General features: G+C 37.7%; 1 protein-coding gene across 1 annotated transcript in view; it reads left to right on the plus strand.

Annotated features, from left to right (window-relative positions):
- Positions 1 to 21,720, plus strand: part of SLC36A4 (solute carrier family 36 member 4) — a 91,819-nt gene extending 70,099 nt beyond the window's left edge. Inside the window, exon 11 of the mRNA XM_032680348.1 lies at positions 19,921 to 21,720. Coding sequence (XP_032536239.1) covers positions 19,921 to 20,228 — 308 coding nt within the window. The 3' untranslated portion in view covers positions 20,229 to 21,720. The remainder of the gene's footprint in view (positions 1 to 19,920) is intronic.
- Positions 21,721 to 22,213: the final 493 nt, after the last annotated feature.

Below are 22,213 nucleotides of genomic sequence, written 5' to 3' on the forward strand. Positions count from 1 at the left end.
TAGGCCAAGTCTAAAAATTTCAAATATTAAAAACACATTTGAGAAAGTTTAGATATTTACGAGACAGGTTTTTTCCCTAGTACTTTCCAATAGTTGCTATCCTTGGATGTTGCAATTCCCAGAGGTTTTATTTTTGTTCTTCAAGTCATGCTGCTCTAACACTTAGGTTAAATGCTGTCATTCAGACACTTGTCTTGAATTATCCGTGTTCTAATACATGTAAGTAATTTTAAATTTCAGTTTATCTATAGGAAACAATTCAGGCTTTGATGAGGTGCCTTAAGTGGTATTTAGCTTTGACTGTATGAAAACATTCAGATGTTTGGATTTACACAGCGTGATACTTTGGTGCAGTGTGCCAACAAGATTTATGTCATTAGTTGTCTTATGCAACTGCAGGTGATCAGACTGTGAGGAAAGCAGTCAGCTTATTTAGATGCTATAATACAGGTACAACACTGAAGAGATTTAATATTGGTTATTTTTGACGACCTGAGTTTGAAAATTTGGCCACAGCAAATCTGTAGGATAGAATTGTGTTGCATTGATTTCAGTTGAAACATCATCAGTTACTCTTTCCACGGTTTAGTGCACATCTAGGCCAATTGTGAAGTAGTAATTTTAGTCTGATTCTTCAAAAGTTCGTAGTATTTGAATATTTGTATTTAAATGATGCATTCAATTATCAGTGCAAACTGCTATGTGTTCTAAGATCATAATGTATTGCTTTTGATTTTATCCCATACTTTGGGTTTTTTTGGTTAGCAAAACTGACTTCAGCCATAAATAGTCCAATCTGTACAAGAATGTGGTAATATGAAACTAGTTGAAATTTAGAGTATTTAATATCCAGTAACATAAAGTATTTGGTTAATTCCAGAACATCCATAGAGTATAATGCGCATACGTGGTTATGAAGGTTTGTGACCTTTAAGTTTATTTACATTATTTTTATTCATTTGACATAATAAACAGTTACAAAGCTTTTGGAAGTTTTGAATACCTGTTGAGAAAACAAACAGATTGTATCTCATCTCTTAATGTACAGAAGCAAATCTCTCTTGGATGTGTGTGACACTGTATTAGGTGTATTGGCAGTTGTGCTTAGACAAACTTCTTGTAGGTTCAGACTCAGCAGGTACCTGAGTTGAAATTCATTGTAGTCAATGGAGAGCCAGAAGAAGCATGATCACTCTCATCCCTAAAGTAATTCTCAAACTGATGACTAAATATTGAATTAAATTTTAGAAGGAAAACAAAGTTATTGGGCTTTACTTTGATAGTGATTATTCTTTTTCTCTGTCTTTAATGTGGTAGAAGCTTGAAAGATGACCAGAACTTCAAAGTTCTATTCCAGTTTTTACAAGGAGTTATTGTGTTTACACTTATGATATAAGAACTGTGCTTATTTGGAGAGTGTTTGATTGTGACCATTCTGCAGCTGCTACAGCACGCATTGCACAGTTTAGCCACAACTAAGCAGTGCTACGATGTTGATTACAGCTTGTCAAACACTTCAGGCTGCTCCCCTATACTTAACTGAAATAGATATTTTCTAAAAGTATGGGTTTCCAGCTACACTACTAAATTTCAGAAGTTTCTATTAAATATAATTTTAAACTGAAGTATTATGCAAGAAAAGATTTTCTTTAAATTGAATTTTGTTTTCTTGAATGGAGAAATGAAATAATTTTGGATCTTTTTCAATTTCATTTCTGAAAGGCTTCCTTATTAGTGTACAATTTTACAGGCAGTTGAACAATAATGTAGAGTAGACTACTTTTTATTTCTGACACTATATTTTGTTAGACTTGTGTTATAAAACCAGTTAGTGTTGAAGTAGACAGCTACTTTTGTCCTGATGTGCAACTACTGCATCTTATACGTAGCTTTTTGTTTGATTATAAATTCTGCATGGCATGGAGTTTTGGTATAAAGAAGCTTGTAAAAACTGGCATGATTTTGCATCAATTTTATTCTGTGGTAGGACTGAAAATAAAATTACCTCCTCCTTAAAGTCATCCCATTTTTCTCTGTTGATAACTATTTATGACAAAATTGTGCTGAAGTCAAAAGTGAGACTCTTGTTCACCAGAAGGCATGAGAAATTTTCTGGAAGGAAATAGAGCTGTATGAAATAAATTTGATAGTGTTTTTATTTGGCATTTAGCACAATGAACTCCTTCCACAGCTATATTATAGATGTCCAAATATTTACCATCACAGTATCTTATCTTCTTCCATTCATTATCACTCTGGCATTTTCTTTCCTTTCTTTTGTTTCACCTCTTTCCATCTCCATTCTTTTAGTGTAGTTAATTCAGGGCTTCCAGAAGAGCATTAGTATGGTAGCAACTGGAATTAGTTGATGCTCTGTTTTCAGCTGCTCATCCTGATGCAGCTTTGTAACTGTTTGACAGTCAGTACATTGGATTGAAAGTGATGAGACTGCCAGTAATAAAAATGGTGTCTGTTGAGATCAAAAAGTGAACTATGTTCTCTCAGAAAGTCATTTAAACTGCAATAAGACTACATGATCCAGTGCTCCTGATGGCTACCCCTGGGTGCATTGTCTTGAATCATAGAATGTGTGGATTGGAAGGGACCTTAAGGATCATCTAGTTCCAACCCTCCTGCCATAAGCAGGGGTACCTTTCACTAGATCAGGTTGCTCTGAGCCCCATCCAACCTGGCCTTGAATACTTCCAGGTATGGGGCACCCACAGCTTCTCTGGGTAACTTGTTCCAGTGCCTCACCACCCCCACAGTAAAGACTATTCCTAATATCTAATCTAAACCCACCCTCGTTCGGTTTAAAGCCGTTTCTCTTTGTTCTGCCACTCCATGCCCTTGAAAACAGTCCCTCTCCAGCTTTCCTGTAAACCCCCTCTAGGTAATGGAAGGTGCTAGAAGGTCCCCTCAGAGCCTTCTCTTCTCCAGGCTGAACAACCCCAACTCTCTCACCAGTGTCTCAGTCTTTTGTGATGGGAGAGTTGTTCCACCTCTCTAATCGTATCAGGGCTGCTCTCATTTGGTTCATCCCTCAGCCTGAATTGATACCGGGGTTTGCCCTGACACAAATACAGCACCTTGCACCTGACCTTGTTAAAACTCATGAGGTTCCCATGCACTCACTTCTCTAGTTTGCCCAGGTCTCTCTGGATGGCATCCTGTCCTTCAGGTGTGTCAACCACACCACTCAGCTTGGTGTCATCTGCAGACTTCCTGAGGGTGCACTTGATCCCTTTGTCAATGTCCTCATTAATTAGAAAAAAATCTTAAATATTGTAGCAAAGGTTAAAGCCATTCTGGGGCAAAACTTTTTTTTGTGGTGTTTAGCAGAGCTAAAGCACATAGCTCAGGAAGAAGTTATGCTGAACTGATTTGATATGGAAGTTAAAGATGAAAACAAAAAACTTTAGTTTTCTGATGGAGAGGTTTTGAAGAAAATTAAACTAGCATAAGTAAGGATAAAATGACAATAATAACAAAGGTAAAATCAATAAAATAATAAATGAACTGTTTTCTACAGAGAAAGATATTATAGTTGTAATATAATTTACCTAGTGAACTTTAGTAATCTCTTAGTGTTGGAGCAGCCAGCTGAAGTCATCACTTTTATCATGGCCGAAGCTCTCCTTTAGGTTGGGTTTGGTTTTGCATTGTTACTAATTTTCAGTGTATTGCTATTCCATTGTCCTTTCAGTGGTAGGTTACAGTTTACATTTTAGAAATTTTTAAAAAATCATTTACACGTCCTGATCTCTTGCTTTTCTAGCTTAATCCTAGCCTTCACAGCCCATGATAATCTGTAAGCAGCAGTGAATTACTGACAGAAAAATTAAACTGAACTAGTTTCAGGGTAGGGGTGAAACACAAAACAAATTTCTCCGAAGTGTTATGCAGATGGTGTCTCTTGGCCTAGGGAAATGAAGACTTCTTGTGCCTGACATTTGAAAACCAGATTAGATTGCTTCTCTGAGGAGCAGGGAGTTGGGACTTGGTGATCCTTATGGATCCTTTCCAACATGATGTATTCTGTGATTATGTAACTCAAAAGAGATTTTCCCAGAATGTGCCTGTCTCTTTGTGGAAGCCACTTCACAGCAAAAGAACAAATGGGTCCCTTACCCAGGGGATGACTTATCTGGTTTAGAGCGCTAAATAAATAAGCCTACTTCTGTGAGCTGTCTCATCAAAGAAAACATACGTTTCTGATGTTTGTATTTATTTCTGTATATTTCTCTGGATAGCAGAAAATGAAGTCTGAAGAATTTACTCAATAAAGTCCTGGGAATTTTAGGCATAAGAACTCTGCCGCGGGCTGTTGTATCTTGCAATCTTTACCCTGTCCCGTCGTTGTGTTGCTGAATTTAGCTTCATTTCTTAGAACATTTGTAAGGAAAGGCAAGCCCAATTTTCATACTTCTCCCTCTTTTCATTGGTATTTAGCACAAATTGTTTTCCCTTTCTTACAAGGTTGTATCTGTATCTTCAGTGGCATCCACTGAAGCCTGAAGTGATGTGGGTGTTTGTTCAAGTGGCTGTGGCTTAAACAAAGGGTGAGATAGTCAGTGAATCCCTTGATTAATTTTTCTCTTTGAAGACAGGACGTTATGTTGCCAGTAGAGGTATGCAGGCTAATTAGCTGGAAGTTGCCAAACACTGTCCTCTTCTGAGGAACTAGCTCAGTAAAGGAGAGGTGTTCAGCTTTGGGGAAAAATAGATACAAAAACATTGAGCAAAACAAGCTAAGCAATATTTGTTCAGTGAAATTCCTCTGACTAATTGACAGTGAAGTCTATCAAGTACTTAATGGCAGACTTACGGTCTTAAAATACTTTTGAAAGTCATTTAGATACAATTCCAAGTTGTGTTCAAATGCATGCTGTAAAAAAGACCTATCAAGCATGCTCCTGAGCAAGGGAGTGGATATGACTGGGGAGCAAAATAATTCTGTGGGGAAAGGAAACTGAAAATTATTGTCAAATACATTGGAAGTGTTCCTTTCCCTTCAGGGATGTATGTAAAATGTGGAGCAAAATGCTAAGAGATGTTGTTACCAGTCATATTTTTACCAATCTTTGCAACTTACAGGCCATTTCTCCTTTGAAGTATTGCTTTCTAGCTCAAACAAGGAAACAAGATTGAAAGAGTACCATATCCCAGCTATGGTCTATGGTATTTAACTTCTCTTTGGATATGCTGTCCTCACAATAAGCTAGTAGAAGAAAATGGTCTAACTAGTAAAGCTAACTGATTAGGAAAGTGTTTCAAGCAATGATGTGCATATGTTTTAGTGTCTTAGCCACAAATGCAGCACATGGAAAGATTTGACTATGGAGCGAGAAGGAAATAATTAAGCTAAACATCTCTGGGTGCATTTTATGTTTACAAATTGTTGGCATTTTGTTTTTACCTTCTAGCGGTAATTATTTTTTCTACCTATAAGTAGACCAGCAAAATACTGCACTGTGGCTCTTGTAGAGGCAGACTGGTCCAGTGAATTCCCTGTTGTGGATTCCATCCATGTGGAGAGTTCACTGGACCACTGACACATGCTTCTGTGTGCTCTGTGTGTGGCATTCTGGATATCACTCAAATGACAAGGGGCATTTAAGATAGGATTTTAACCAAACTTAAGAGTGACAGGAAGTCAGTGATTGCATTTCTGTAGCAGCACTACTTGTTAAAGAGCAATCTGCTTTCCCAGGGGAGGTGGGGCAAGTGTAGTCAGCATCTCTGATTGACTGCGGTTTTGTGTGAGCTCATGTAAAAATGAGTGAAAACTGTTCTTACCCATCTGTATTTTTAGATTAGCATGAGAGAGCATTTAAAATTCGAATAGCAATTTAATGTATACTGTGTAAAAAAAATTCAGAAATTGATTGGAAGTCTCTTGAAATGAGCCCCAGCAGGACACTGCTGCTGAAGTTGGGTTGCAACTTATTTTCAAAATAATTTCCTAATTTACTGATGAGGAAATATATTTTTCCTCAAGCATAGATAGATTGCTGTGCAGAGAGCAAAATGTACAGAATTCTTCTTTCAAGATGCTAGACATGATAAGCAGGTTTCAAGTCAGCCTTTTGAAAATTGCGAGGTAGTGAAAGCATTCCTTGAAAATACTTGAGAGCTTTTTCACTGTATATTGAAAGCAATTAGCAATAAAGAAAATACTCAGGACAATCAAAGTATAATTTTTCTGCTGGTTTGTATACCAGCACCCTATTGGTTTTTTATCTTTTTGTTAAGGGTTGAAACATTGCTTTCCTTTCAGCTGCCTTTTAAAAAATTACTTCATAGCTGGAATTAGTCACTCCAGGCATTTTCTTTGCTGGTGCTTCAAATAAGCATAAAAGCTAAAATATTAATGATGCCTGAGCGTTATTCATGATTTGTGGCTTGATAAGCTGATCCTCACAAAGGCTTTCAAATACCTGCCTTGTTTTTAAAGGATTGGAGAGCAGTTGCTGGGTGGTAGTAGCTTGGTGTGCCTTCTGAACTGCCGTTGGTCAAAATTAGGAATTTTTTCATCCTAATTTTATTTTGTTTCCTCTGCCTTCTGTGTGTAATGGGCAGCAAAGTTAACTCTAAGTCTTGAGGTACAGATGGAACCGTATGAGAATTAAGTCCTCTGTGACTTGTTTATAATGACTTCACCAACCTGTTGCAGAGCCAGGACTTTAAAGATCACTTGTCATAATAAAGGTATACAGCTTTAAAATTTTAGAGCAAAATTAAGAAAAAAATCCATATAGCATATTTAGATGAATTCAATCCTCATGATGTTACATTTTTTGCATTTCTGCTTTATTTTCTTTTTTTTAATGCAATTTTCCTTTCCCTGTTCTAGTGACATATTGCAACTCACTCTGAAGAGAGAGATGCTTATGAATGGTAGTATAATGTGCTTGTGTGGATATATTTGCTAAATTTGTGCTGTAAGAGGAAGGGATGAATAAGAACTTGTCATTTACTCTTTCTCCTCATTGAAGGATTGTGTTCTTGATTGATTTCTCTCATCCGAAAAAGAATCACTTATCTTGAGAGTGTATGAGATACCTTGTGATAACAAAAGAGAGGGATAAAATCTGAACGTTCCTTAGTACAAAAACTGTTCTTCATTTCATTTGTAATAGATTTTTCAAGGTCTTTGGGGACAGTCTCATAGACCTATGCCTAATCTGTCCACATCTGGTGCTATTTAGTACAGGTTTTTTCCTGTACCTTTTTGTTTTTCATTCAGTTATTATTTTTATAGTCAACTATGATCAATATTATATAACATATGAAAATTACACAAACCACATTCTAAAAAACAAGCAAAAAATTATTTTGCTAAGTATATATAATTATCCAGTAAACATATGGAATGATTCTGTCCCTGGGGTAAACACTAAACTTTCATTCAAACAAATACAGAGCATTGCCACCGAGGTGGGGATATTTGCTTGTGTCACTGCGAGTAAAATTTTGACCTGTTGTGTTTTCTGACCATATTAACAGTCCTCCACAGTTCTCTGTGGTGTGCAGCCATGCCTAACCTATAAAATATGATTTTCTCTGACATGATGTTTGCATTCAAGATTGATTCAGCCATCAGTTCTTGTTTATCTCCCAAAACAAACAGTCAATACTGATCTATCTTACCATAAGCCCCTTTTACTTAACTCCACACCTGCTATAGCTTTTTGTCCTTTTAGTTTTGTGGAAATCCTCTTAGTCCATTCTGATACAGTTTGATGATAACGTTTTCCTGTGAGTATTTTCATTGTTCCTTTTTCTTGTTTCTTTCATGACTTTTTCTCCAGAGGGAAACTAGTGAAATTCTTGCTCATATGATTTATAGGCAGTATCATCTCTTCTAATTGAAAAAACTTGTGGCAATTTTGTGTTTCACTTGTTTTCTAAATTGATTCTTATAGTGACAATGGGTAGATCAATAGTCTAATTCCGTGGTTATAATCACATCCTTGAATCAATATCTACAAAGCTTTTGGCAAGGAGTAAACTGCTCTCTCAGTTTAGGTTGAGAGTAAAGCAATTCTCCAACATCCAAATCAATGTTTTGGGAACAAAAAACAGTATAAGATCTTTCCCATACTTACCCCTCAAGGTTAATTAGATTTAACGAAAGTACTCTAGATTTTAATATTATGTTATAAATAACAGTGGAATCCAGAGCTAATGATGAAGTCATTGCAGCAATTTTCTGGACAGTAAAAAGTTAGGGGTTTGATGAATTTCAAACATACTGGAATTCACTTTTTTTTCCTGCTAGTTTACAACTAATTATTTTTAGTTAGTTTACAACTAATTCCAGCTTATTTTTTTTAGTAATACGAAGACCATAGACAGCAAATATACATAATAATTTCCACAAGAATATTCCAGTTAATTTTAATTAAACGAGTATTTTTATCAAAGTATGGAGGTAGTATTACATACTCTTAAGATTTTTTGGTTGGCTTTATTAGTTGATGTAGTGGTTGTAATGCCTGCTAGTTAAAAAATGACATTGTAATACAGTAGTATCTTGCGCTTGATATTTAGTATTGCCTTTCATCCTGTGGGAGTTCATACTGTTTTATAAATTATATTTACACATAATCATTTCATTGTCCACTTAACAGCATTACCAAAGGTAGAGTTTGGTATGGGAAGAAAATGATCCCTAAAACAGAATGCAAAGCATTTGAGGATAGCCAGAAAAAAGCTTCTGATCAACACAACACAAGCTCAGTTCTTATTTAGAAAAAAATAATTGAAAGGTAATTTTGTAGGTGGAAAGCTAGTGTTTGGGACACTTGAAGTGGGATTTAAACCTCAGTTCCTCAAGGAGTGCATCCAACCTGAGTTCCCCCATTCCCATGAAACTGCTGTGAGCACTAGGTCATTATTTCCCCTCTCCCATCAAGTGGAAAAGATGGTGGTGAGCCCTTTGAAAATTACAGGTAAAGGACAGTCTATGGCAGTACAGGCTTCCGATATGCAATCACATGTTGGGTATTGATTTACTTGGGTCATAAAATGCTAAGAAAGAATGCCAGGGAGGGTGACCTGTTCCCTTGGGCAATGCATAGTGTGCAGTGCGTGTTCCCAGACACCTGGCAGAGTGACCTGTGCAGGAAGCCCCAGCCTGCAGTGAGCACAGCTGACTGGATGCAGGGAGGGGGCGATGCTGCAGACACAGGCTGTGCCTGAATTCTACTGTGCTGAGCTGTAGGCGAGTTTGCCTGTGTGATGAAGCAAGCTGCTCTCTTTGAACTTCATTTTGTGAGGTGAAATACCAACAAATTAAGACTAGAAACATCTGCAGATGACTGCATTTTTTGATGGATTTGGACTGCAGGCCATAATTCAGTACTTAATCTGCCTAAGCCTGCCAATGCAGGGAGCTGAACCTCAACTAGCTACTGCACATGATTCTCTCCAGGAAGCCAAGGCACTTGGCAGCTTGTTTCTATATCATCAATCAACTCAGCAGGCTTTAACTAACCTGTGCCTGTGACACCAGCTGTTGCAAAGTACTATTTTGGAAATGCATTGATCATCCCACTGCAGCATGATTGTTAGTGATTGTTATCTTTTTAAGGGTAGCATTTTTTAATTAACTTTTGATCTGTTGCAGCAAATTCACAAGGTATTTATTACTGTGTCAGTAATAATATAGTATGTGCCATGTGCAATAGCTTCTGATCATACCCAAAACCTCTGCATTTTCACACTGCAAGAGGAGTAGGCCAGTTCAGATACTTAAAACCAACTTGAGAATCCAAGCGTTTGCTTTTTGTGGGAAACTTTTAGCATTGAGTGAAATCAGAGTGTGGCTTCCTATTTGAAAATGACTAAAATTTCTCAGGGGGCTGAAGTATTTGGTTTGTAAGATACTTAGGACAGCTATTTTTTAAATAATATCATGTGTCATCTGAAGTTATCAATAAAAATTTTTAAGCCATTTTACATAAGAAATCAAAATACAGTGAAATATCACTTAAAATATCAAGTATAATCCAGCTTTGAATGAGGATTAAAAATTAATGATTTAAATTAATGTTTACTTAAATGTGATATCAGCCCACTTCGTGCTACAGGGACATTTTTGTGAGACACTAGTATTGTAGCGAGTGCATTATCATTTTCTAGGCTTAAAGAACATAATTCATGTGATTGTTTCATTTTTTTATCAGTTACAGGAAGCTTTTACTTTCCCTGCCAACTGTAGGATTTTTACTAGCCTCCAGGTAGAACATGACCTGTTAACCACTGTTCTTTTGTCCAGTGAGGTTTCTTACCAATCTGTTTTCTCTCCATCCAGATACAAGAGTATTATGGCAGACAGTGTCAAAGACCTTTCTAAAGTTGAGGTAAATGGCATCTACTGCTCTCCCCTTGTCCATAAATTCAGACATTGTATCAGAGAAGGCTATCAGGAGGGTCAGACATGATTTATCCTACGTAAATCCATTACTTTTTTGTTCCCAGACACCCTTTTCTCCTTCGTGTGCCCAGAAACGTGCTCCAAGATGACTTGCTCCATGATTCTTCCAGGGACCAAAGGAAGTCTGACTTGCCTTTATTTCCCTGTATTAATCTTTTGGCTTTTCTTGATGGCATTTAATTTCCCCGGTTACCAGGGATCTCCCTCAAATTCCATGACTTTTCAAAGACAGTATAGAGTGGTTTTAGGACATTGGCCAGTTCTCTTTAACACTTTTGAATGCAACCCTTCATGTCCTCTATGCCTTTATGGTTTGAGTTCTCTCAAATACACCCTGATGCAATCTTCATCCCCTGATGGTAATTCTTGCTGTTGAGCTCGTTCGCTGATAGTGGGGGCCAGGAGACTGCCTGAAGCAAAGGCAGCACTGAATACCTCAGCTTTTCCTGTGTGTACTGTCACTAAATCCCACACCCCATTCAGCAGCAGGCTCACATTTCCATCTTCAGTGTTTTGTTATCAAAGTGGTTGTAAAAGCTTTTCTTTTTGTCCTTGGCATCCCTTGAATGTCTCTGTTTAGTAGAATTTTGCCTTTCCTGAGACCATCCAGACATGTCCACGTGATGTTTCCAATTTCTCTTTTATAGCATGTCCTTGCTTCACCTCCTCTGTACTGTTTTTTTTAGGACAGAACTCTGTCATGAGTTCCCTCCTTAGGCAAGCTGGTCTGATAATGTCTTCTGGTTTGCAAATTCCATTTGCAAAGTAATGTGTTCCTGCTGATGGAAGCTATAGCACATATAACCCCCTCTCCAAAAACACAGGTTAGAGACTCAGAAGTTTTATTAAAGTTACAAAACAGAATCTGCTTGTTCTGTAGTTTTTTTTAATACTTGGGGAGAGGAGGGAGAGCTAACTTAATCTGCTGTTTAAGAAATAGAATTCCACAATAACATAGATATTTTTGTCATATTAATCAGCTGTTTCTTTAATCATCTTTATTAAAGAAATATAAAATTTTATTATGAAATAGGAAAGAAACCCAAAGAATAAAGAGAAGTAATAGTTACTATTCCTAAAGGTGTCTTTGGCAATTTTTCTGCTTCATATATATGTATTTATGGAGCAAAGCATATTAGCTTAAGATTAAAGCTATGTATGCTCAGTTTCATCTTCATGACATTATTTCTTGCTCACTTTATGTAGTAATCAAAAGGTATATAATGAAAATTTTATTTTCAAGGTTAATGGCAAGACAAACTTTTTTAATATAAACTTATTTTAACTTATTATTGTTTTTGTTATGAGACAAAAAATAGCAACCATGGATCCCTGCCTACTTTCCTGTGGCATATCTTGATATACACAGTGTATCCAAGAGAAAGATTGGAAAGTATGGAGTGGTGACAGTGAGTAGAGGCAAATATGACTTTTCAGCATCATTGGAAGCATCACGACTGGCTCTTCAAGGCTTAACCACTCCTCTTAACTATTTTCTTCTGTTCCCTGTAGCAAAAACAGTCTTGTCCTTGGATAAGCAAATATTAATTTTTTTCTTGCACTGTTGGAAACCTTTCAGCTGTCTCAGAGTCAAATATTATTTTGAGAGACTGAGCCAAAGAGGAAAAAAGTTCAATGGAGGACTCATTTCTGGTGAGTCCTTAGGATCAGAAGGGGAGTGACTGACAGTGGGAAGTCTCAGTACTGAAATGATCTAGGATCATCCATTTAGAGCACAGTATTAATGAATTTTGCTGCATGCTTTACATTCATTTGTAGAATCTAGCTGCATGTAACAGCTGTTTGCATTATTTCACTGAAGTATGCCTAGAAAGATTTGTATGATAAACTACCAGCAGCAAAGCTCAAATAAATTTACTGCAGAGACAAATGAATAAATAAAATGCTTCAGATCTAACAGTCTAACCAAGTGCCACTTGTGTCCCTATGGACTGTAGTTAATTAAATGATCAAATACATTTTCACCTAATCCAGTGTGTGCTGTGCCAGGCACTTCTGCTTGCTGGTTTTATGAAGATCACTTGCTGTTGCAGCTCTGGACAAAGTGCAGCATGAGGAGTTTCCTTAGCCTCTCACTGCCTGGTTTGCTTAGTAAAAATACACTAATTCTGGAGATCCGATGGGGGCAGACAGAACAGGATGAGGAGGTCAAGCAGTTGATTAACTACCACTTGGACATTTGACTTGGAGAGAGAAGTCACTTTGAGTGGTCCTGAGGAGGTGAGTAGGGGAAGAATTGCCTCATAGCTCTGTCACTGCTATTCCAACCCTGTCTCTGTAAAGCTGTACCTGCTCATGCAGCTTCTGCTGCATAGGATTGTTGTGACACTGGGTTCTGCTTAAAATGGGTGCAGGTCTTGGAAGCTGAAATCTGAATGAATTACACTGCCTAAATTTTGGGGTTGTATAAAGCACAGACAGCTAGAGGGAAGCAATTTTATTAGTAGAGCATGGGGGGAATGCTGTCCTGTAATGGGTGTCTTGTGCCAGTCATACATGCCAGTCCTTCACCCTGGCTTGTAGTTATTTTAGGTAACCTGGTAGGGAGGCTAGACTTAATGCTGCTGTTAAATTACTGGTCTGCTGTAATTCTTAATGTGTTTTTTTACATAAGGAATAAAAATAATATAAACCCTTTTATAAACAGCTTTGAAATCTCTGCACAGTGCTGTAAAAACTGAATTTATTTACCTGTCTGAGAAAGTGGTGTGAAGGGGGGAAGGAGTGGATCTGCCCATTCCCTGAACAGGGCTCTACTGTGTATCAAGGCAGCATCCTGGGTCATCTCTCTTTGTGAAGGGTAAGGATATTGAAACCGTCTTCTCCTGTACGAGTCTGGTCTTTTCTACTAATACAGGACAAAGCAATTATAAACATTGAGTTGTAATATGAGGGCAGGTGATGTGAAGTACTTTCTGTCTCTGTCTCTCATACTCTGTGTTGCAGAAAGATAGTGAGGAAAGCGTTTTTCATTCCAAAGGCCAAGCCAAACTATATGATACATGTGGTTATCCTGTGTGCAAGCTATATCTCTATCTTGCTAATGTGCAAGTAGCGTTTGTCACCTCATAATATAACTGCAGTCTGTCTACTGCTTTGTTCCTATTTAGTTCTGGTTTTGAGATTAAGCTGGTATTTAAAAACATATTTTTTAGGAAATTGGGTTAGGAAAATTACTTCTGTTGAAGAAGTTTTTAAAGAAATTATCTTCTGTATGTATCTTATAGTATTCTGATATCTCAAGGAACAGCTCAAACACCACCTCAAACTCTATGTTAAATAGCATTTCTAGCCAGGAAAAAAAAATTTTCTAATTCATAATTATATAATACCAGGATCTTTATCTAAAATCCTTTTTTTAAACTGGGTCTTTCAATATGTAAATTATTCACAAATGCTCTTAAATTATTATTTGCATTAGTTTATCTGCAGATTAGTACATATATATCAAAACACAGTTTGGTTTCCACTGTGGAACTCTCAGGGAAGGCATTTTTTTTAATTAGTAATTTAAATACATATTTTATTGAAATACTGAATTTTCTTAGATTTTGTCATTTATTTTTAAAATGTGAATAGTTTTAATTGCAGTGTAGTAGGTTACTGTTTTATAAAGGAGAGATAAATGATTTATTGTGGTTCTCTAAATAAATCAGCAATGTCCAACTGATGTTTAAGGGGCAGCACCCACTGCTTTGCCTGCCTACAAGCCAAGGTGGAAGTTACAACTCATAGACAGAGCATGGAAATACACATGCACAGAAAAGACAACGTGGATTCCCATGTCAAACAACTACTTGAGAAGAGGTAGATATCTTGACCTTCTAGTTGTCCAGCCTGCACATGTAAACTCCTTGCAGTCAAACTGGCTAAGCCTTCTGGGGTAGTCTGTAGCAGAGAAATGTTTTTCTATTCTCTTAGAAGGTAAAGGAAAAACACTTGGGCAGTGTGGAGGAGAATGTTGCAGAAAAGGAGGAGGGAGTTGGAAGAAAATACAAAGGTGCTGCAATAGGGAAGGGGATCCAGGAAACACTGCAGTAGGGGAAAGGGAAGAAGAGGATGCCAGATTGACTGGCTGAGCACTGCTGCTGTTAAGAAAGATGGACACAGAGCACAGCCTGGGATGTTTGATTAGGAAGGAGGTTTCAGGCTGATATTTTTACTTGCCATTTTACCTCCAAACAGAATTCTTTGCCAAATGTTTAATTTAGGCAGTTTTAACTCCTGGAAGGGACCCTTTCTTTGTCATACCATAGGCATCTGTCTGTTAAAAATATAATTTTGTTTTGTGTTTTTGGGAAGTTGTATGTATGTCAGACATCTGTCTTTAATACGTCAATGCTGTAGTCTTCTGGTTTGGACAGGAAAAGAAGTACAAATGGAGAGTGGAGTGTGCTATCTTCCTGCAGAACAGGAACCTCTTCAGCACTGTCACTGCCTTTGAAGAGAACTGGTTGTACGTCACTTGAGACAATTATTTTGCTTTTCAGCTGTGTGAAGTTACCACCGCCTAGTAATATCCAATATTTTTGGTACTTTAAAAGCCCTCAGTCTTTTTGACTATACTTATTTATGAAATCTGCTGTTAGGATAATTTGCTTGGGCTGTACTACTGATCTGGAAACACACTTATTTTCTTTAGGTGCATTGTTGAAATACCACTGACCATAATTTTTGTCAGAATTATGTTTAAATACTAGATAAAATCTAAAATCTGGTACTATCTGAGAAGTAATTTCTTTTAATGATTTTAGTAAAGAGATATTAAACAGCTTTATTACTGACGAAAAGGAAAATATAGTGGAAATTATTGTTATTATTAGCCTTTTAAATTTCAAAATTGCTTTCAGGTTTCCTAAAGATGCTTATTAATAAATTAAGTCCTACTAGAAACATGGAAAATAGGCTTTCTGAGTGACCTGTGTGATTAAAGTTTCCTGATGAAGTCATAATATGCTTTGCTTTTGAACTGTGTATGGACAGGACCAAAATGTTATTCAGTCTTTACTTAGATCCACAGATCCTAATTACAGCTGTACCAGTCTTGCTCAGGGATTTAGCATGGCATATGCATTACGTTCTGATAGAAATAAAGTAGCTCAATATTTGATTACTGGAGGAAGTATTGGAATATGGTAATCACATATTTGACTTCATCTGCAGCTATAATGCACTTAAGTTGGGTGGAGATGGCAAAACTTTTTTTTGCCCCTAGCAATCTCATTAGAATTAACCTCCCAGCAAGCAAGTCCAGCAAGTAGTCTGCTGATTTTGTAACGAGGAGAAAAAGTTGTAAAAGAAGCAGCACTACAAAATAAACTGAGTAAAATTAAGGGCATCTTTCCACTGGGGTGTTATGTCCCATCAGAAAATAGAATAGTTTTACTACAGTATTCCTCCCACCAAAAAGCCTCAGCTGACACAAATAAGTGACTACATAGCTGAGAGAGGCTGGAGAATTCATTAGTAGTAGTTTTTGAGATTAGACTGCAGAGTTTAAGGTAGAAGCAATAGGATGCTATCTCTCATTATTTCTACTGGTTGCTTTGTTCATATGGCCCTCATACTCTTATTCAAGCCTAAGGACAATTTAAATGTTGATCAAAAAAAAGGTGTCTTATTAATTTATCATTTGCCAACAGTCCTGGCTCACTGGGGAGGTCCCAGATGATTGGAAGTTGGCGAATGTCATGCTGATCCACAAAAAGGGCTGCAAGGAGGACCTGGGAAACCGCAGACCTGTCAGCCTGACCTCAGTGCCTGGCAAGGTTATGGAGCAGATCATCCTGAGTGCAATCACACAGCACCTACAGGATGGACAAGGGATCAGACCCAGCCAGCACAGGTTTAGGAAGGGCAGGTCCCGTCTGACCAACCTGATCTCCTTTTATGACCAGGTGACCCGCCTGGTGGATGAGGGGAGGGCTGTGGATGTGTCTACCTGGACTTCAGCAAAGCCTTTGACACCATCTCCCACAGCATTCTCCTGAAAAAGCTGGCAGCCCACGGCTTGGACAGGGGCACTCTGTGCTGGGTCAGGAACCGGCTGGAGGGCCGGGCCCAGAGAGTGGTGGTGAACGGTGCTGCATCCAGTTGGTGGCCAGTCACTAGTGGTGACCCCCAGGGATCAGTGTTGGGACCAGCTCTGTTTAATATCTTTATTGATGATCTGGATGAAGGGATTGAGTGTACCATTAGCAAATTTGCAGATATTGGTACAAATTCACAATTTCTTCTTAGCATTGTATTTTTAAAACCTACACATGGCTGAGAAAATCAGACTTCATACCTGTAGGAATGCCCCTTGTTTACTTCTTCTGGAAAATGGACCCCTTTCTTAACTCTTGAGTACATGAGTTGTATTTCTCTTCAATTGTTAGAGAATAAATAAGACACTAATTAAAACCTTGAAGCAAATTTCCAAACTTCCTCCCACAGCAATATCCAGATCCATACAAATTTGTATGAGTCAGACAAGTGCTTGATGAGATTCAAACCAACACACAGCATTTTGTTTTTCTGTAACCTAAAGCAACTATAAACTAGAGTTGGGGGTTCTTTCCAATTAAAAAATATGAAACATACTCTCATTATTTTAATAAAGCAGAGTATTTCAATCAAAACTATAAACTATAAATTAATGAGTGCCTTTTAAACTCTGGACACACGTGGAACTGAAAGGCCTATTACAGAAGTTGAAAATCTGTATTAAATGAATACACCCACTACATCTATTGAATTGGCAAGATAATAAATGTGCAGCCCTCTCTTTTACTTCTGAACAACACATTGTTCATATTAATAACATAGTAATTAGCTGAGAGTTTTATGAGACATTGTAAATATACTTCAGTTACACTTTTCAGTTACTTTTGGACCTGGTTTGATGGTGTAAGTATCATGTTGCCAGTCTGGTCTGGGCGCTCATCCTGTGTGGTTTAGGCATTCATGGCATTTACTTTTATGGCTTTAACAGGGTTATGGCTGCAAAAATTAGAGAGGTGGGTACTTTGTGACTTTTACTAACTTTGGCATAATTTCTTTCTCATTTCATTAAGCTCTGTGCTGGATAACACATAAACATGTGACATTTTCAGTCTCCAAATGTCATATCAAGTAATGGAAGAAATTGGTTGGCATGGAGTAGGTCCATCCTAGCAGTGAGATAAAGAAACATTGTCTTGCCTATTTTTGAGTGTCAGGGTGTTTCTAAGGTTTCCACCTTTGTCTCTGCCCAAGCTTCCTGTGGCCAAGTGGTGTCTCTCATATCTCTGTAGAATCACAAAGTGTTACTAAACTATAGTCATGACAAGTAGAAACAAGTTAATTGATTTTTCTTGGCAGATCTGTGCCGTCTATGTTCCTTTCAAATAGGATGGGCTGGAGAATCCTTTATCCCTCTGCAGGCTTGTACCTTCAGTCTTACCTCCTTTTTATGTGAGATCTCTGTAGTTACAAGTTTTATTAAAATATGTGACAAACAATTAGCTGGTAGCAGTGGATACCTGTTCTGTTCTGTAAGTGAATTTTGAGTGTATTTGCCAATGCAGTTTCCCCAGGTTAGATATTCTTAATGGAGAAGGTCAACACAAGCATCAGTTGAGTATGTTTGCCTTTCATAATCAACGTTATGTCGGAATTTTAGGCAGCCGGTGGCATTCAGCCCACAGCAAAGATGCTCTGCAAGTAGAAAGCATGGTTTTATTGATTATAAAGCTGATTCACGCCTTGTGTTTTTGATCCTCACATGTTATGTGGGGATTTCCTCCCTCCTTGTTCCATAAGCTATTACAGAGTGTCCAAAGAAGGGCAATAAAGATGGTGAAGGGCCTTGAGGGGAAGCGGTATGAGGAGCGGCTGAGGTCACTTGGTCTGCTCAGCCTGGAGAAGAGGAGACTGAGGGGAGACCTCATTGCAGTCTACAACTTCCTGGTGAAGGGAAGAGGAGGGGCAGACACTGATCTCTTCTCTGTGGTGACCAGTGACAAAACCCGAGGGAATGGCCTGAAGTTTTGTCAGGAGAGGATTAGGTTGGGTATTAGAAAAAGGTTCTTTACTCAGAAGGTGGTTGGGCACTGGAACAGGCTACCCAGAGTACTAAGCCTGAGAGAATTCAAGAATCATTTGCATGAGGCTCTCAGGCACGTGGTGTGACTCTTGGGGATGGTCCTGTGCAGGGTTAAGAGTTGGACTCAGTGGTCTTTATGGGTCCCTTCCAACTCAGCATATTCTGTGATTCTATGATTCTGTGATTTGTTTATTGCCATAAACACTGTCTACATTGTATTTGATTGGTGAAGTTTTTCTAAAGCCAAACATGCTTTTATTATGGCTTAGGAGTTAAGAGAAGAGGTATGGAAGAACCAAAACATATTATGTTGTATTTTTTATGTGCTAGTGGCTTTTACACCTGTTTTTCCCATTCCCTTTCTTCCTGATTGCTTCTTCTGATAAGAAGTGACAGAAAGTGGCAAGCAGGCCAGTGCTGTGGATTTTTACACTAATGTCTGATAGCTACAAAGCTATATATATTCATGGGAGGGAAAAATGACATTTCCACCACATACAGGGGTCATACAGAGGCCTTTGAAAGCTGGTACAGGACTGAAAACATTACATGACAGACAACTGCTGTATCTGAGTTAATACTAGGGTACTTGCCCAGGCTTACCAGCCGAAGGGGTTAAAACCAGAAGTTTCTGGTCCAACATGATGGATTCTGTTTCTATAAATGTTGTAGGTTCAGTAAGTGACTGGCCATGCTTAAAAGGCTGTGTTGGCCTTGTGTTCAGACTCCTCTTGGCAGAGTGAAGTTCTCATTTATTTAACTGGGCAACTATTACAGCAACATTTTACAAATTAAATGCAATTGTATAAACCAAGATTTTTCAAGAGGCAAGGTTGTAGGGTAAAGTGACTTAAATGACTGTGACTGCCAAGTCACAAGCAGGTTTTGTTAATTTTGAATAATTTTATGTCACTTTTAGATTTTTAGTTATATCTATTAGTTGATGGTAGTATTTTTTTGCCCACTGTCTGCTGGGCAGCCTGCAACAGCCCTTTCCCTTCATCTTCCTCAACTTTTATTCTTTCATCTTAAAAACCAATCAACAACCAAAAAAGGAAAACATGTCCATACAATTTCATATTGCTCATTTCTCTGTGATTTGCAGGCCAAATCTATTTACCCTGTAAGTACAAGAACACTTTAACTTGAAGCTCTGCCAGCTCATGCAGAAATTCAGAATTGAAACCAAGTATCTCAGATGAGCATCAGGATGAGGCTTACTGACAAATACAGGCATTAATCTATATCGTGCATACCACTTGGAGCTGGAAAAACAGTGAATGATAGAGCTTTGTAAAAAGCCTGAACCGCTAGACTATGTATATTTTGCAGTTTTGTTTTTCATGAGGGTGTTGAATCTAAAGCCAGTGTTTCTCTTATGTTTTAGGTGCTGTAGCAGTTCTGATCCCTCGCCTAGACCTGGTAATTTCTTTCGTTGGAGCCGTCAGCAGCAGCACTCTGGGACTGATTCTGCCACCTCTGGTTGAAATCCTCACTTTCTACAAGGAAAACTTAAGTTTATGGACGGTATTTAAGGATGTTTTTATAGCTGTTATTGGATTTGTTGGATTTTTAACAGGGACATATGTGACGGTTGAAGAAATTGTTTATCCTGCATCCACAGTTCTAGTTAACGCAACAGAGAGCTTCCCTGCAGATTTAAATGCTACAAACTTGGTGGTTGGTTTAAAGTAATAACGAGGAGCTGTGAACTATTTTGTTCCTTAACAAGAAATTCTTGACTCAGGACCTGCTTTCAACTACTGGTACTGTGTAGAGAGATAGTTAGTTAGAGATGTAGGGTATACATGTGAAAATACGTTATTTTTTTAGAAAATAATTATATATCCCTTCTGGACTCTGGATGAAAAGTTACAGGATGTTGTTTATCAGAGCAATAGTAGTTTCATGATGCAAAAACATTCAACACCACAGATGATAAACAGTTTATTTTTGTACATTTTTTGGTAACTGTTACCCTGACCCATTTTTTACACCATTTCTTTATCCTTGATTTCAACTATACAAATGTATAAAATATTGTATTTTTTGTTACCTATTGCTAGAAGTCTGCATATCTTTATTTCTGTTGGAACATATAATAATTGGCTTTGGATTCTTTTGTTCTGCCTTAAATAGTATCTAACATACCCTTTATATATTTTTGCTTCTTTGGTCTATTTTAGAAGAAAAAAAGAACAAGTTGATAAGTTGGTAAATGGGCAGAAATTGGTTTTGTTAGTAAGCCTGTGTACTGAGTCCCCAGGTGCAATCTGGATTTTCAGGGTTCATATTTGACTTTCTGTCTCACACTTCATAGATGACTTTCCCTCCAAATGTTGAAGCTCTATTTTTGGTCTTGTTTTCTAAAACCACCTGTATTTTGTACAATAATAGAACTATTTATCATACTCATTCCTGTTCTGAAGAAACTTATTTTTAATTAGAACATTCCTCCAAGAAATATGATATGCCAAAACCTCTCCAATGTAGTCCTACAAATTAAGATAGAAATATATGTAATATTTTGCTTGCCTTCAGTATATTCCTCAGAAATCTACCATTTGGTAATCTACCATTTGGCATTACAGTGCTAGAGTAATATATTACTAAATATATCTATATATTTTCTTTTCAGAATATTTCCCTTGTCATCTACCATCTGGTGACTGTAATGAGCACTTTCATCTCCGTGTTGATGAGGGCATTTCTGATAGGGATTCATTATAGCATGTAGTTTAAACTGCATGTATTTTTTCAAGCAATAGTTTTGAGTAATGCTCTTATTTTCATTTTAGCATGGACAAAGTTAAATACTTGGCAGGCACTTTAAAAGGAGGAGTCTCTCCAGGTGCTTTCTTATGAAAGTGCCACAGAGGAGCAAATACAGGTAGTTAGCAGACACAAAAGGTAACTTCAGCTTTTCATCTTAAAGGGTTTTTAGTCTTTAAGCTGTTTTAAAAGACTTGGAATCTAAGTGTTTCCATCTGTTTCATAATGAATCTGTTTTTTACCAAAACCATACACTACACACGGATATTTCTGTGCAGCATATTTTACTTGACATTAAATACTTGTACATGGAACATTTTTAGTAGACTGAGAGGATTTAAACACAAGTTATTTTTCCTGCGAGTTTTTCATCTTTCTCCTTGTGTGTTTGGAGAATAAAGGACTTTCAAATCCATTCACACTGTTTGTTCTGCATCAACTGTGTTGTAGTGAGCAGCTCTGAGAAAGTGCTTCTACCAGCGTGCAGAAAGACTTGAGCAGTTCAGAGTTGGGTGGTTAATTTGGCAGGTGCAAGTGAATACTGCCATGGTACTATCAATGAAGATTTGCTGACCTGGGTACCTGCAACTTAAAGAGGTGGCCTTGGTGCCCAGTGAAGGTACCATATCTTTTTGAAAGGCTGTAACTTGTTTAGAAGCTTGATAGGTTTGAGGGGTCTAAACTTAGCCATCAGACTTTGGATAACCTGGCCCAAATACAAAGCCATACACATCTTACTGCCGTGTCTGACAGCAGTGCAACCTGTCAGGGCGCAGATTTTCAGACAGGTGTGTTGCCACTGACTGACCAGGTATGAAGTAGTGTGTTTATGCAGTGGGCCAGTGTTGCCACGTCTAACAATGTTGTATCATTTGAATCTTGAAAATGTTTATTAAGATGTTTTGCAC

Source organism: Chiroxiphia lanceolata, chromosome 2 (genome assembly GCF_009829145.1).
Source record: "Chiroxiphia lanceolata isolate bChiLan1 chromosome 2, bChiLan1.pri, whole genome shotgun sequence".
NCBI classification, from domain to species: Eukaryota; Metazoa; Chordata; class Aves; order Passeriformes; family Pipridae; genus Chiroxiphia; species Chiroxiphia lanceolata.